Source organism: Leptodactylus fuscus, chromosome 3, assembly GCF_031893055.1.
Source record: "Leptodactylus fuscus isolate aLepFus1 chromosome 3, aLepFus1.hap2, whole genome shotgun sequence".
Classification (NCBI taxonomy): domain Eukaryota; kingdom Metazoa; phylum Chordata; class Amphibia; order Anura; family Leptodactylidae; genus Leptodactylus; species Leptodactylus fuscus.
Genome location: NC_134267.1, coordinates 224,454,785 through 224,472,420, shown reverse-complemented (window position 1 = coordinate 224,472,420; position 17,636 = coordinate 224,454,785). Strand labels below are relative to the sequence as shown.

At 41.8% G+C, this 17,636-nt stretch overlaps 2 protein-coding genes across 2 annotated transcripts in view; one reads left to right on the top strand and one right to left on the bottom strand.

Annotated features, from left to right (window-relative positions):
* The window catches only part of LOC142196944 (adhesion G protein-coupled receptor F5-like), a 29,558-nt gene extending 11,995 nt beyond the window's left edge, over nt 1–17,563 (bottom strand). The window contains exons 1-12 of the mRNA XM_075266917.1: nt 17,461–17,563; nt 15,637–15,687; nt 14,731–14,883; nt 14,359–14,490; nt 11,188–11,397; nt 10,906–11,097; nt 10,396–10,560; nt 9,432–9,617; nt 6,123–6,329; nt 4,420–4,578; nt 3,442–3,629; nt 213–392 (exon numbers count right to left, since the gene is read on the bottom strand). Coding sequence (XP_075123018.1) covers nt 213–392; nt 3,442–3,629; nt 4,420–4,578; nt 6,123–6,329; nt 9,432–9,617; nt 10,396–10,560; nt 10,906–11,097; nt 11,188–11,397; nt 14,359–14,490; nt 14,731–14,883; nt 15,637–15,687; nt 17,461–17,563 — 1,926 coding nt within the window. The remainder of the gene's footprint in view (nt 1–212; nt 393–3,441; nt 3,630–4,419; nt 4,579–6,122; nt 6,330–9,431; nt 9,618–10,395; nt 10,561–10,905; nt 11,098–11,187; nt 11,398–14,358; nt 14,491–14,730; nt 14,884–15,636; nt 15,688–17,460) is intronic.
* LOC142198579 (uncharacterized) overlaps nt 1–17,636 on the top strand; it is a 302,293-nt gene that overhangs the window by 188,278 nt on the left and 96,379 nt on the right. The window lies entirely within an intron of this gene.

Sequence of the window (17,636 nt, the reverse complement as noted above, 5' to 3'; positions counted from 1 at the left end):
CATGTAAACGTAATATTATTAGACTCCTGGTCAACATGCCACCAAAAACTCTCTGCCATTAGTCTCATGTGACTGTATCCTCCTTGCCGGAGCCTTGTGGGCTTCTTCAGGAAATCTTCTTTTTTAGCCGTTGTATTAGAAATTGACTTGCCCTTTGTTATAACATTGCCCAGAAAATAGTCAATTGTGAAGTATTCAAAAATGCTACTTACTTCCATCATTGCGGGAGATATTGTTATGTTAGCGCTGGCAATCATAGATATTATGTTGACCATCAATTCTATATTTTTGGATAATCTCCCAATATATCCTCTCTCCTTTTTTGCAATCCTTGTGACGTTTTCTAGAAATAATGCCATCTGTTCAGCGACATCTGGGCCATTTATCAAGTCCTGTCATCGAGGAAAATAAAGAAGAAAATGATTAAAAAAATGATAAAGTAAAAAATTTGGTAAAAATTTCAGCATTTTTCCTTCTTTGGTTTTTGTCCCACAGTAGCCATATCTCTAGGCTGAATACATTATAGCTGGCCAATCGAAAGTTTTTCCAGAATTCAGATCTTGTTGACCTATTTTCTTTGCTTGGAGGACCATAGATCCATGGCTTTCACATTACAGTCCTATGAAAAAGTTTGGGCACCCCTATTAATCTTAATCATTTTTAAGCCATTTCAGTTTGATATATCTAATAACTGATGGACACAGTAATATTTCAGGATTGAAATGAGGTTTATTGTACTAACAGAAAATGTGCAATATGCATTAAACCAAAATTTGACCGGTGCAAAAGTATGGGCACCCTTATCATTTTATTGATTTGAATACTCCTAACTACTTTTTACTGACTTACTGAAGCACAAAATTGGTTTTGTAACCTCACTGAGCTTTGAACTTCATAGCCAGGTGTATCCAATCATGAGAAAAGGTATTTAAGGTGGCCAATTGAAAGTTGTTCTACTATTTGAATCTCCTCTGAAGAGTGGCATCATGGGCTACTCAAAACAACTCTCAAATGATCTGAAAACAAAGATTGTTCAACATAGTTGTTCAGCGGAAGGATACAAAAAGCTGTCTCAGAGATTTAACCTGTCAGTTTCCACTGTGAGGAACATAGTAAGGAAACGGAAGACCACAGGGACAGTTCTTGTTAAGCCCAGAAGTGGCAGGCCAAGAAAAATATCAGAAAGGCAGAGAAGAAGAATGGTGAGAACAGTCAAGGACAATCCACAGACCACCTCCAAAGAGCTGCAGCATCATCTTGCTGCAGATGGTGTCACTGTGCATCGGTCAACTATACAGCGCACTTTGCACAAATAGAAGCAGTATGGGAGAGTGATGAGAAAGAAGCCGTTTCTGCACGTACGCCACAAATAGAGTTGCCTGAGGTATGAAAAAGCACATTTGGACAAGGCAGCTTCATTTTGGAAACAAAAATTGAGTTGTTTGGTTATAAAAAAAGGCGTTATGCATGGCGTCCAAAAAGAAACAGCATTCCAAGAAAAACACATGCTACCCACTGTAAAATTTGGTGGAGGTTCCATCATGCTTTGGGGCTGTGTGGCCAATGCCGGCATCGGGAATCTTGTTAAAGTTGAGGGTCGCATGGATTCCACTCAGTATCAGCAGATTCTTGAGAATAATGTTCAAGAATCAGTGACGAAGTTGAAGTTACGCCGGGGATGGATATTTCAGCAAGACAATGATCCAAAACACCGCTCCAAATCCTCAGGCATTCATGCAGAGGAACAATTACAATGTTCTGGAATGGCCATCCCAGTCCCCAGACCTGAATATCATTGAACATCTGTGGGATGATTTGAAGCGGGCTGTCCATGCTCGGCGACCATCTAACTTAACTGAACTTGAATTGTTTGTCCAAAATACCTTTATCCAGGATCCAGGAACTGATTAAAAGCTACAGGAAGCGACTAGAGGCTGTTATCTTTGCAAAAGGAGGACGTACTAAATATTAATGTCACTTTTCTGTTGAGGTGCCCATACTTTTGCACCAGTCAAATTTTGGTTTAATGCATATTGCGCATTTTCTGTTAGTACAATAAACCTCATTTCAATCCTGAAATATTACTGTGTCCATCAGTTATTAGATATATCAAACTGAAATGGCTGCTGCAAATACCAAAATATTTAGAACTAAAAATGATTAAGATTAATAGGGGTGCCCAAACTTTTTCATAGGACTGTATGTGCCCCCGGTGAAGAGCTATCGGTGCCGGTACCATCGTATCTCTTCAATGTCAGAACGGCGTTTCTGACAGTCAGTAAGGAACGCCCTTCCTCACAGTAGCGCCTATAGCGCTGTACTGTGAGAGGGGGCATTGCTTACCGTCCAGTGATAACGCTGAGCAGTGAGGATCGTCCCCCAATACTTGTCTATGGACAAGTACTGTCTGGAGGGGAGGAGGCGTTCCTCACCACTCTCACAGTACAGGGCTATAGACGCTGCTGTGAGGAAGGGTGTTCCTGACTTACTGTTAGAAACACCCTTCTGACAGTGAAGAGCTACCGGCACCGAAAGCTCTTCCCCCAGGGCACAGAATATGAAAGCTGATAGTGCGCTGAATTCAGCACACTGTCAGCTTTCTAGCGGTAAGTAACACCATATGTGCTCAAATTTGGTGAAAGGTCCTCTCTAAAATAGACTCACAATGCAGCAGAGTATAGCAGTCTCCTCCTCCCCCTTCCCTCTCCATAGATTTCCATGTAAAAAGCTTGATAAATGCAGAAGGAAACATATTTATATAATAAGATATACTACAATGTTTCTTATAGTTATCCGTGCTATTCATTTATGAAAAGTTGTTGTTGTATGCTTTAAATTAAAACTCTGGGGACTCTAGAGACATATCACAAACCAGTACTTTCACTGTGATCCCGTGAATGGAACTTTTCAAGGTTCTCTGTACTCTATAGGTCCCTAATACTACCATGACTGTATTTTGGGTTATACAGAAGCAACACCCCCTCCTCTGACATTACTTCAATTTCTCTCATTCACATTCAAGAGGAAGAATATAAAATAGAAGTGAGAGCTCTCAGTACTTCCAGTATTCTGTAGAAAATACATACAGGAAGTATCCAGAACAGGAAGTCAGTGGGATGCAACTTCAGCCAATAGCTGTAGAGCAGGAAGTGAAATCAGAGAATCAGGAAGTGAAATCAGAGAATGGGTGTTATTTTGGCAACGTCTCCCGTACGGACCAGTTACTTGAGGCAGTAGTTGTTTTGCCTGTGGTGTTTTGAAACTATAGTGTACGGGGCACCTTGAAAACATACAATAATGTACTCACACATGTAGCTATCTACATAGAAGTATATCACTGTTTTATTTGTGCATCTATAAATCCCATGCAACATGTAGTCTTTGTATATGGTGACTTGGACATTGTGGGTAGTCAGGGGATGATGGGAACATCTGTCTTACCTTGAGTGTTTCCAATGCCCAAAAAATTTCTGCAGAATAACAGTCATTTATTTCCTCTCCCCAGATTTCATCATTGCAGGGATATATCAAGTTACCAAGGAGAGATTGGTCGAGGCTCAGGCATGGCACGGAATAGTTTTTTCCAGTCGGTGTTTCAAGACGTATAACGTCAGCTTTGCATGTTTTACCTGAAGACTCTAGAAAATATTTGTCGTTAGGAATTTCCTAGAACTATAAAGAAAGCTGTAAGAACCTCCTAAGACTATCTGTGATGATTAGAAGACTTCATGAGTGGATGAGTAGACCACCACTACCGTTCTCATCTCATGACCAGTCAAGTGTCCGAGGCAGTCTCTCATACTTATGTCCTAGACTAATCCAAGCTTACTCTATCTCACCCCCATGTATTCATCGCCAATTAATAAGACACCCAAAACTTCCTTTTGTGGTCCAATACTCTAGCCATAGTTAGACTTTCCTTTACTCAGGGTAAAGGTCCAGCCAGCCAACATAGCCCTGCATCTGGATATTCAGGTCAAGACCAAGTAACTGGCACAAAGCCTGACCCCTATTGTCAGAAGACCCCTCCGATTTCAGCAGGGCTGGTGGACTATCTCATGAGTACACTAGGTTCTTTCCCGATATATGACGTGTGGCGAAGAAACATCAGACATGTTGATTTTTTTTCAAGCCTGATCCTTTTGTCCTCATGTGAGATGTCACCTTTGAGGATTATTCTCCTCTCCCCATTTATAACACATACATGCTTGGCCGACTAAGGTGAGTTTGCAGGAGTAGCTTCCTCCCTATTGTCCCTCTTCTTCCTCCCTATTGTCCCTCTTCTTCCTTCCTATTGTCCCTCTTCTTCCTCCCTATTGTCCCTCTTCTTCCTTCCTATTGTCCCTCTTCTTCCTTCCTATTGTCCCTCTTCTTCCTTCCTATTGTCCCTCTTCTTCCTCTCTGTATTGGTTTTCTTACCATCTAGGCGGCCTATGATCATCGCGTCCTGGCTTGTTACATTGTCAGACAATCGGTTGGTGACTAGACAATGGACAGTTGACTCTGCGTTGGGTTTACACTCAATTGACTGTGTGTAAGTAAAACATGCCATGTTCTCCAGACTTGCGGCTGGTGTCCCTATAACACAAGGCGTTCGATCATATATAAGAAAGCAGCAGTAATTTTTTTTTATATATAGGTATCACAATATACATTTTTCTTTTTCCTAATCAGAATGTCTTTGCAGAAAGGGAGGAAATCCACGCAAACACAGGGAGAACATACAAACTCCTTACAGATGTTGTTCCTGGTGGGATTCAAACCCAGGACTCCAGTGCTGCAAGGCTAACCACTGAGCCACCGTGTTCCCCCTGTAAATTGGTTTCTGCACAAGAATACTTCTAGCCTGTGGATGACTAAACCTTGGCTTGTGTTGGACAGATTAAGATTTGCGCCAAAAACCTAATGACTAGTAAATATAGCGGGGATGATATTTAGAATAGTATAAATATTACAGATTAAGCCCGCTTCACATCTGTGCTCAGATTTCCGCTTTGGGACCCCCCAAATGGAAATCTAATCCGCATTAAAAAAGCTGTTACCTTAGGAAACCCGCGGACCCCGTAGATTATAATGGGATCCACGTGGTTTTCATTTGGTTTCTGCCCTAAAAAGGGTGAAAAATGCGGAGAGAAAAGCGCTGCAGAGAGGGGAATGGAATCCGCATACGGAGTACAAGCGCACATGTGAACTGAGCCTTACAGGGGTTTTGTAGGGCAAATTTAAGACAGGTTAAGAAGGGATTAAAAACAAAAAAAAAGTTACAGTATCCACATCATGGATCCTCTGCTGCTCCCTTTCCCTGCTGGTCTCTATTCCTGGTTCCCTCCTGATACACAAAAAGTGTCCTCTCAGCCAATCACAGAAACGTGTTACTGCGATTCATTGGCTGAGACGGTATTTTCTCTGTATCATGATGAACCTAGGAAGTAGAGACAGGCAGGGAATGGGATAGGTGAGGTAAGTATTGCATCACATTTTAGTCTCCCCTCAGGCAACTTATTTAACTTGCTGCATTTTTGTATTGGTTTCTTTTTTCAGTTCAGCAGATTTGTGCCTGACTATTTATTTCATTTTCCTAGGAGACCCTTAACAACGTTGTCATTTGTGTTAGTTATGATAGATAGATATATAGATAGATGAATAGATAGATAGATGGATAGATAGATAGACAGAAGATAGATAGATATGAGATAGATAGATAGATGGATAGATAGATAGATAGATAGATAGATAGATGATAGATAGATAGATGGATAGATAGATAGATAGATAGATAGATAGATAGATGATAGATAGATATGAGATAGATAGATAGCTAGATGGATAGATGGAAAGATAGATAGATAGATAGATAGATAGATAGATAGATAGATAGATAGGAGATAGATAGATAGGAGATAGATAGATAGATAGATAGATAGATAGATAGGAGATAGATAGATAGATAGATAGATAGGAGATAGATAGATAGATAGATAGATAGATAGATAGATAGATAGGAGATAGATAGATAGATAGATAGATAGTAGATAGATAGACGGATGGATAGAGATAGATAGATAGATAGATAGATAGATAGATAGGATATATAAATGGATAGCTAGATCTAGATTTCTTACCAGGTGTGACTGTGGTGCTGTTTTTGAAGGATACATGATAGTTTTGGTCCATTACACAGCACGTCAGCACTACTGGGGTTCCACAGTTCATATAGGATTGCAGAGGGTACACATGGATCGCCGTTTTCCGAGGTAATGGTACAAGATCCACCGTTATATTCTTTGAAGTACTCAGGCTACTCTGATACGCCGTACATATGAACATTCCTGTGAATAAAATACAGAGGAACAGAAACATTTGTAGCGCATGTGATAAAGACATTATACATATATATGCAGACTCCCTGCAATAGTGGCCCTAATGTTGTCAGGGGTGTGTGCAGGATTTTGTCAATGAGAATGAATGGATATACAGTTGTGTGTGCCAGACATTCGCCCCGAACGGGATTCCCATTTGGAGAATCTATGACTGTTCTCTGAGGTTCCATAGAACTAGAGATTAGTTATGGGGACACTGATGCATGAGCATGACTGGCATCCAAAATTAGGTGTTTTTTTTGCAAAGGTGGACCTACTGGAGTGGACTGGATTCCTCTTTATTCTCTGCCCCCCGTTAGTATGCCATTGCAACTTTCCACCATTAATTAGGCCCAAATGAATGAGTCTAACCAGCGGGAAGTCTCAAGCTGCGGCCCCAGAATCAGCTCCAGAATTTGGGGCGAGATGGAACAGGATGCTTATTTCTTCAGCCTTCTGCTTCAATCTCTGCCTCCCATTGAAAGCTAAATCCTGGCTGCAGCAAGAAATGAATGTACAGTATATACCGTGTGAGCTTGCATTAGGGTACACCCCAGATTTATAGGTTACAAGGGAGAAGACACCAGAAGTGACCCCCACAGTGACCCCCCTCATTCATAGGAGCTACTGAGGATATAGTCGGGAATTTGGTGTTCCCAATGTCCTCCGCAGCTTACATATTCACTTTTCACCATCCGCTGTGCAGTCACGTCCGGGATACTAATACTCACTACACCCCCTGATAAATTCTTTGTGGGGTGCAGTTTTCAAAATGGGGTCACTCTTTAGGGCATTCCAATTTTCTGGTACCTTAGAGGCTCTGCAAACATGACATGGCGTCCAGATATAAAACATCTAAATTTGCAGTCCAAAAGCTACATAGCTCTCCTTCCCTTCTGCGCCCTGCTGTGCGCCCAAACTGCAGTTTATGTCACATGTATGACACTGGTGTACCCAGGATACCGTACATAATGTCATATGTGGGTATAGCTGGGCACAGCTAGGCACAGCTGGGCACAGAAGGAAAGGAGCGCCATATGGTTTTTGGAGCACAAATTCAGGTGGTTTGGTTTTTGGACCTCATGCCACTTTTACAAAGCTCCTGAAATGCATTTAAATTGGAATTCCCTGACATGTGATCCCATTTATCCAGGGGTACACTTTGTAACAGCAATTACAGAGGGGAGGTTGTGGATATAGTGGACAGGGAGGCAATATAATATATTACAATTAATAATAATTAATTATTATAATATAATACAATTAATATAGAATCCTTGTACTGCAACATCCCACACCAGGACGGTGTAAACGCCTGCCAGGTATTCATGGAAAAGCGAGGTATGAACGCTGAATCGGTGGTGAAACTCACAAAATTCATCCTCACCCACAATTACTTCTCCTTTGGTGACTGTATCTATCTACAGCAGACTGGCACCGCAATGGGGAGCAAAATGGCGCCACAGTACACTAATCTCTTCATGGCCAAGCTTGAGAGTGACTTCCTATCCATCTGCACCATTAGGCCTCGGGCCTACTATCGCTTCATTGACGATATCCTAATCCTTTGGACTGGTTCTGAACAAAAGCTGAAAACCTTCCATGAACAATTCAACCAATTCCATCCCACCATCAACCTGACGCTCAATCACTCCTTCTCTGAAATAAATTTCCTAGACACAGTCATCAAGATACAGGACAACAAAATTGAGACAATCGCTGTATCGGAAGCCAATTGACCACCCTACGTACCTAAGATGGGATAGCTTTCATCCTAAACACATAAAGAACTCCATTGTATACAGCCAGGCCATCAGATACCATCGCATATGTTCAGACCCTGTAGATATGGACAAACACTTGGGTGACCTTAAAAACACATTCTTGAGGCAGGGTTACCATCCAAGAACAGTTGAAAACCAAATCAACAGGGCCGCCAGAATACCAAGATCGGAGGTATTAAAATACAACACCAAACAGGAGAACAATCGGGTGCCCCTGGTCGTCACATATAACCCACACCTGGAGACGCTGAGAGGAATCATACACAAACTACATCCACTACTACAAAAAGACAACCATCTAAAGTCCATATTTCCAGATCCCCTTCTCCTGTGCTACAGACAGCCACCAAACCTCAGGAATATGGTTGTCAGCAGCTCACTGTCACCTCCAACTAACAAAGGAACATTTCCCTTGCAGACAGAAAAGGTGCAAAACCTGCCCGCACATACTGACCACGGACAGAATAAAGATCCCCTACTCCAATCAGGGCTACAAGATCCCAGGTACCTTCACCTGCAGCACACATAATGTGGGGTATTTAATAATATGTACCAAGTGTCCCACTGGGGGTCTGTATGTGGGGGAGACAGGCCAGACACTTAGGGGGTGTTCACACTACCGTTGGTGTCCACTCAGCAGTGTCCGTGGCTATTGATTTTAGCAATGGACACTAGCTGGTCCTTGTGCAACTTCCATTCATTTCAATGGGATTTTATCCTGTGTCCTTTAGTATTTGTTTACAACCATGTCTGTTTTTTTAAGCGGACAAAAAAAATCCTACATGCTGGATTTTTCTGTCCGTTTGAAAAAATGGACAGCAAATGTTCATTAATTTTTTAACATTGAGGTCTATGGGCAACGGACATATAACGGACAGTGAATGTCATCAGACATCAGTCACTGTTCGTTATTTTGTGTCTGTTTATTTGCTCTGGATGTAGCAGAGCTCAGGACACACTGAGCTCTGCTACATCTTGAGTGTAGCAGAGCTCAGTGCACAGCCAGCTCTGCAAGATCTCAGGTGTAGCGGAGCTCAGTGCACAGCCAGCTCTGCAAGATCTCAGGTGTAGCAGAGCTGTGCGCTCAACACTGCTACATCTGAAATCGAACTGTGGACCGATCTTAGACTCCGCCTCCTCCGGAACTCAACTCTGCTACATCTCGGGTGTAGCAGAGCTCAGCGCACACTCAGCTCTGCTAGGTACATAATATTCATACAGCTCTGGGTCATGGTAGCCTTAATATGCCCCTGATATAAGTTGTAGATAAATGGATGTTTGCACTTACCAGACCAGTCCGGAGTCGTGGTGCTTATTGTAAAGATTACCAGGCTTCCATTGGATGTGCTGTTTTTAACATTTCCTGCGGTATTTATGGACAACTGCAGGTTACTTACACTGACATCGGTGTTACAGGTTATAGTCTGTGTTTTTCCCGCAGTAGTGGGCGTCACTGTTTTTATGTCTATTTTGACTGCAAAAAAAAAATGGTTTGTAAATGCAATTACATTTTTATCCATTACGGAAATATCTCTTCTTATTGCAGATTATTCTCTGAGAATTCAATGTGTTGAGCAATATCTCATTAGGCGACACCCATCATGTGACTTTGCTGCCCTTTAATGTTGAAAATAGTGCTGAAATCAGGTTATCACTGTATATGAGATAGATAATAGATAGATAGATAGATAGATAGATAGATAGATAGGAGATAGATAGATATTAGATAGATAGATAGATAGATAGATAGATAGATAGGAGATAGATTGGAGATAGATAGATAGATAGATAGATAGATAGATAGATAGATAGATAGATAGGAGATAGATAGATAGATAGATAGATAGGAGATAGATAGATAGATAGATAGATAGATAGGAGATAGATAGATATTAGATAGATAGATAGATAGATAGATAGATAGATAGATAGATAGGAGATAGATTGGAGATAGATAGATAGATAGATAGATAGATAGATAGATAGATAGGAGATAGATAGATAGATAGATAGATAGGAGATAGATAGATAGATAGGAGATAGATAGATAGATAGATAGATAGATAGATAGATAGATAGGAGATAGATAGATAGATAGATAGATAGGAGATAGATAGATAGATAGATAGATAGATAGATAGATAAATAGATAGATAGATAGGAGATAGATAGATGGATAGATAGATAGATAGATAGATAGGAGATAGATAGATAGATAGATAGATAGATAGATAGATAGATATAAAGCTTACCTTCTGAGAAATAGTTAACAGTTATTGTCCTTGATGCATTTACCCCTTGATTTTTCTGAAAATGACAAGTGTATGTCTTGGAGGTTTTCGGCTGAGACGCTGCACACCTTGTTCTGTCTGCAGTCAGTGTGTATATACTGCAGGTTACATTTCTGCTTTCCACCCCTGTAATGGATTTTGAGAAGTGATTGATCAGTAGCCACACTTTTCCAGGACATGTATTATAGCACATTGTATGTTCACTTTTCATCATTGCCAACTATACAGAATTTTCTGAAACAATCCCAACAAATTCTGTCCAGTCCTGGAAGGGGCACGGCTTGTAATAACTCCACTACAAATGCTTTAAGACTCCAGTGCTTTTGTTCGCTTTTGCTTCCTAATCTTGCTGTTTCGGAGAGGGCCCACCTAGTGCTTGGGGCCCTGGGGGCCAAGGAAGTAGGTCAACCCCTGAAGTAAAGCAACAGAATTACAAAGTGACCCAACCTTCCCATGACAGTATTGACTTACCCGGGGCATCTTCAGGGTCCCATGTCACATTAAAGTCATCAATGTTTGCACTGCAGCAATAAATACTCAGTGTAGACCCATCACAGAAGGTTTCCATTGTACTTGACGTAGTAATTTCAACCCCGGAAATATTGACGACAATGGTTAAGTTTTGTAACGTCCCATTCGTGGTCCCGGAACAGATATAGTTACCTACAGGCGGTATAAAAGAGGAACTGCTGGACACAACGGTTTTGGATGAATCTTCTTATGGCAAGGTAATAATGTATTGGGTATACTTACCTGTATCAGAATCTTGAAGATCCTTTATCCGTAGCTGATATACTACCAATGCACCTTGTTTCGTGAAGCTCGTATCATACTTTGCATTATCCGAAATTCCCCTGGAATTGTGGTACCAGCTCAAATCCATCACCTCGCTGAAACTACAAGTAAGTGTTGCCGTGTCTCCTGTGAATAGTTTCATCGGCGATACTGCAATGTATGGCCTAACTGTTAAAAAAGGAGAGAAGAGACTTTCATGATCTGGGTACCTGTAGGTGGCAGTAGAGAGACAGTTTTATTACTTCTGGAGGAGATCATTGGCATTGGGGCTCAGGAGCTTCAAGTTATGCCTTTGGATAGAGCCAGATGCAGCCATCTTCATTCACTGTGTAGTGGCAGTGCTGGGTTACTGCAGCCAACCTCATTACCTTGTGTGGTGGCAGTGCTGGGTTCCTGCAGCTCAATTCCCATACATGTGAATAGGAGCTAAGCTACAGTATCCAGCACTGCCATTACACTATGGATGGAGATATCTTCTTCCTGCTCTGTTGACTATACAGCTGGTTGTTGAGCGTGTCGGGTGTTATAAAATACCCAGAAAATCCCTTTAAGTAGAAAAACTAGGGTCTGGAACTGTTTCTGGTGACAACACCCTGGAGCTGGAAGAGAATGACTGTAAAGTTATTTGGCCAAATGGTGGACTTATTCTACCTAATGGAGGTTTCTAACCTTCATTGGTGTTGAGTTTGGAAAGAGATCCCTTTGACGGATGTGGGGACAACAATAAAAGTGGAAACCCCTCTTTGAATTAAGCCCCCAAAGTAATCCGCCCATCACCAGGGCTCCAGATGCAATTGTTTGGTAATGTTACCTTACACCAGAACTACTTATTTTAATAGGTGGTTGTATAAGAACTTGGTCATGTTTGGTCTTCTAAAGTGAGAGCTGTTTTTACGATGGGTTGGCCCAAATGGCCATACTATTATCCCTACAAGACCCATTGTATGTCAAGTAAGGCATATGAATATAAGATGTCTCCTGTAAAACCTGTACAGTCCTCGTAGAAGGTCCCAATGAGGTCTTAGATATGTAGAATGGAAAAGTTGTCACTGGGGTTCTATGATGTAGGGGGGCATTTTCCTAAACACTATGTTCTTTTATTATGTAGGGTAATAAGTATATAGACTAATACGTTACTCATGTAAAATGTGTCACATGACATACTTTTCCAGGGCGGGCCAGGTTATTATATTTCTTGACATCAGAGGAGCTATGCTAAAAATATGGTGGAGAAGGAAAATTTTTCATGTCTTAAGTCATAAATGGCAAGGCAGCAATGACCTTAAAATCCAACTCCAGCGCAATATAGTTCTAGTACTTGCCATGACTGGGGGCTCTGGCAAGCTGAGACATTCAACGGCGCTCCATTCACTTTTATGGGGCTGTGGGCATTGCTGGAGATTACATTCCTGGCAGCCCCATAGAAGTGAACATAGCGCTGGTCACATAACACACTGGTGCTCCATTCATAAGGAGGTCTTAAGGGACTTTTTGGTCCCCTGTCCTCCGGGTGACTGGGAGACCTGATGTCTTCACAAATCTCCCCAGTTCCTGGCATCAATGTCTTGTTTGTCTGTATTTAGTTTGCAAAAATAGAATGAAAAACAGGGCACTCATCAGACAACGGGTCTAAAAGCAGACAGATCAAGCGACGATCATTTCATGCGCTATGCACTTTATCAGGCTTGCACGAAACGATCGTCGCTTGATCTGTCTGTTTTCCATCTACTCTATCCCAATGCACTGGAATTTTTAAAGAGATGAAATAAAGTTCGCTGTTTTTAGACCCGTTGTCTGGTGAGTGCCCTGTTTTTCATTCTATTTTTTCACTATTTTGTATGGACTTTATATACAGGGAGCACCGCCCTATAAGCTTCATCAGTTTTTCTATCTGACAACGTGGCTACCTCTTACATGCTCCATATATTGCAGCTACAATACCGTTTTAGGTTCTTGAATTTCAGTAGTGCCGCTTCACTGTTTTCTATTTTCCTATGATGTATTTAGTTTGAGATCTGCTCTGGGGTCTGGATTTATTTCGGGGTCAGGTCAGGGGGTCTGGTCAAATTTATTTTATAGTCTGGTCTTACGACTGTGGTGATTTTGGTATTTATAATTATTTGGGGGTCTTTATAGTTTTGGCTCACGGGTCTGTATTTGTTTTGAGGTCTTTATCTATTCTGGGGTGGTTTCTTTGGGATGGTACATAAGGCATATCTCCCAACTGCCTGAGATTCAACGGGATAGCCTGGGATTTCGGGTACAGTAGAGGAGCTCTGGGAACAAACAAAATCCCTTGGCACAACCCTTGGCCACACACATGTAATAGCTATCACATGGGTAGCGGCTTATTACTAGACTCAGTAAGTACCTTCACTTAGTCACCATCCCCTGTGTCCACACCCCTCCTGTGACTGTGAGTAATAGGCAGCACCTCCTATATCTACACCCCTCCTGTGAGTATTAGGCACCACCTCCTGTGTCCACACCCCTCCTGTGACTGTTAACATGAGGCACCACCCCCTGCGTCCATGCCCCTTTGTGACTGTTGGTATTAGGCTCCACCCCCTGTGCTCACCTCCCTTCTGTGACTTTTATGGTGCTCCACCTAGCCTGCCCAAGTCCCTCCTGTGACTGTTAGTATTAGTTATCACCTTCTGTGTCCACGCCCTTCCTGTGACTGTTGCTATTAGGCTCCACCCCCTGTGTCCACAACGCATCTGTGACAGTTAGTATATGGCACCACCCCCTGTGTTCATTCCCCTCCTTTGACTGTAGGAATTAGGCACCACTCCCTGTTTTCATGCCTCTTCTGTGACTGTTAGTACTAGACACCACCCCCTGTGTCCACACCCTTTCTGTGACTGTTATTATTAGGCCCCACCCCCTGAGTCCACGCCCCTCTTGTGACTATAAGTATTAGAAACCACCCCCTGTTTCATGTTAAACTAGAAACAGTAGGGTTAGGGTTGCATTTAGGATATTTGCATACTGACACATGGACCGTGCTGGATCCAGAAATGCTCAGGCAGGGCGTGCATTAGCTGTAGGAACCTTCCAGACAACACATCCAACATAGCCAGAAACAGGATAAGCAACATGTAAACTAAACAGTGATGGTAGTCTTACATGTGCAGTACTTCTGCAGTGGCAGCGTGGTGATACATGTGCACTCTGTTTCCGTACATGGGCCTTTAGTCCACAAACACTCGTACTCCTTTGGGCAGCTACATATAGCTATAGATCCGGTCAAATTGCAGGCTGAAAAAGAAAAAAAGTGGAATCAACATATTATAATACAAGATAGGTGGTGTAATATGGGCTGGTAAGTACTAAAGAGGCTGCAGACCAGCTGATTGGCTGGGAGCCCGGTTGTTGGACCCTTGCACATCTTTACGTCTTGGAAAACCACCCTGAATATTTGCTTTAATGTATCATAATACAAAAACTAAATGCTAAAGTGCATAGACCCCCAATTACCTAAATGACTGAGAGACTCACCTGGATCGGCATTTACAGTGGTTATTGTAGTCACATTATTCACTATTAAGGTGCCCAAATTATTCTCCAAAAATTTTGTAATGATCGTTGCCATACTAAAATCAGGAAAACTTATTTCAATGTCAGCCTCGTAGCCTGATGTCGAAGGAGTGGCTGGGAGACAAAAGAAAAAGTCATAGTTGTGTTATATAGGAACACATGGATGTATATGACGCAAAATGTAGAAAAACCCACAGAAATCCTGATTCTGGACTAAAATCATGGGAGATCCTAGGGGGTGGTCCTTAATCCATGCAACCCCGCCTCTGAGCAGTTAAAGCATAACGTAAGTAACCTTTTATTTATTTTTTTAGGAATCCATAGTGTGGTTGAAGATAACAAACTGTGTAATACATTGTGTTAAAGAAACTTTCTTCGCTTATTTGCCTTCTTCTGCCCTCCTCAAATTTGTACAATGCAAGTCTATGGAGAGGGGAGAGCGGAAGAGCTCCAGAAAGCAGAGAGACATCTGCACTGTAGAGAGACAGTTTTCTTTTGCAACACATCCAGCCTTCTCCTGATGGAAATGACCCCTTAAATGCTGTAGATGCCTCATATCTCTGTCTCTCTCTTCCACCCTCCCCTCTCCATAGACTTCATTGTAAATTGACACTGCTAATATGTACACCTCCACTAGGGGGAACTCACTGACATGGTGAATTATCATTGAGTTGATTGGGAGCAATGAGTTCCCTCTAGTGGCAGAATGGATGAGGGTAATGGACTGACTGTGGACAGATTATAGGGCTGCTGGAAGTCCCTAAATAGCACAGGCTGGGGGATATTCACTCTTGTACCTCTTCTTGTATAACCCAGCCCATTTGCGACACATGTACTATCATCCACAACCTCACACTAATCATTTACCTTCACGATTCTCTCGAACCAATGATCTGGGGCCATTAATCTGGAAAATCGAAGCAAACATTAAATTATACATTTATATAGTCCCGTAATTCCATGTACCAATGTTAATAAAACATACTAGACACAATATAATATTTTTTATGTCATGGGGCAATTTCAATATCATTGAAAAAAATAACCCCTTTAAAAAAAATAAAAAAAATTCCATTTCCAATTTTGAAGAATTGAAAAAATTCTGACGGGGTCGTCCCACAAAAACAAATCTCATGATCTCACAGGATAGAAGCAACATGGTGGCTCAGTGGTTAGCACTGCAGCCCTGGAGTCCTGGGTTCGAATCCTGCCAAGGGCAAAACATCTGTAAGTAGTTTGTATGTTCTCCCTGTGTTTGTGTGGATTTCCTCCCCTATTGGGGCTCACAATCCACTTGCTAGGGATCCAGCATCAAGGGACTGGTCATCATTGTTCAATCTCTGTGGGACTGATGCACATAGCTGAGTGTAGGCCTATATAAGAGACTCAGTGGACATATACGACCATCAAACAGAGGACATCGGCGTTCAGTCTCATGACTGGTGGTGGGCCCAGGATTCAGACACTTTCCACCCATCCTGTCGACAACAGTGTTAAGCGTTGTGGACAATCTACCATGTTAGCAAAAACATCCAAAATATAAGGAGTTACAGTTTAGATTTATAGATAATGGGACCTAAGGCAAAAACTAACTTTCCTCTTCCTCTCCATTTACTGATATATATTGGTCGCAGCAATGCCGTAGACCCAACCAGAGACATGGACACAAAATGTGGTGCAAATAGGGTTATTTAGAAAAAACAGCTAAATAAATAAACCTTCACAAAAGAAAGCAAAATAAAATACAGTCTTAACTTCAGGCAAAAGGTAAAACAAAGCTCCTGCTCGTCCGAGCTCTAACTAATACAGAATAAGGCTAACTATACATGTGGCTTACTACCAGCCACATGATCAAACAAACACCAACTAGTCGCAGTTTGGTCTCACCAAAACTGAGCTATCCAGGGCAGACCTGGGCACCTCCTCTCACTCCCAGGATCTGCCCTGAAGTGAAGGCTCTGCAGTTTTTTATGGGTCAGTAACAAGCCCAGGACCAACACCTGGGGCTGAGGCCTACTCAAGACCTACCCTGGACCACACATAGGTCAGTAACCCGGGGGAGATATACCGGGACTCCAGTACTCTGCCTGTCACCTTCTAACAACAAATATATACATATATATATAAGTATCGTTCACTTAATAGTTTTATGCAAATGCCCTCTTCTAGTGCTAAGTAACATTACCGCATGATACCCATACACAGGGCTATTCAGTGAAGTCATAGAATGCCAAAATGCCACCATATAGTACCCAAATAATACTAACATATAGTGTGTGTCCAAATAACAGTGCTTACACAACTCTCCAATGCGTAGTCCACATAGTACCTCCATATAATGGCCAAATATTACTGCCATATCCATTTCAGATAAAACCACCATAACGTGGCCAACTGGTATGCGGAATACAAGTAATACTCAAAGACCCCATATAATACTCACATAGAGTTTCTGCATAGTAAAGCAATTAAATTCGTAAATAATACAGAACACGTGGGTTTCTACAAGCCTCACGGACATGCCGGTAATAACATCTGCATCATGTGAACACGTCTCAAGAGTGATTTATAGCTGTTCCATGTTTGTGACATGTGACCGCAGAGTCTGATCATTTGGCTCAGATTTCTGTCTGAGGGGAGAAGGATAAGTAGGCGGATTGGTAAACCTATAGAAGCTTCCGTTACTTACAGGTGGATGTGAAGAATCTTCTAGATCTTCAGCTTTTACATCCAATGAAATTTCTAATGACAGATAAATTATTAATAAATAAGGAAGAGATGACAATACTGTCATGGTGGATGGGAGGCTGAAAGAGAACAGGACGAGAAAGAGGTAGAAGTCAGACTATCGGGTCTACATTTACAGA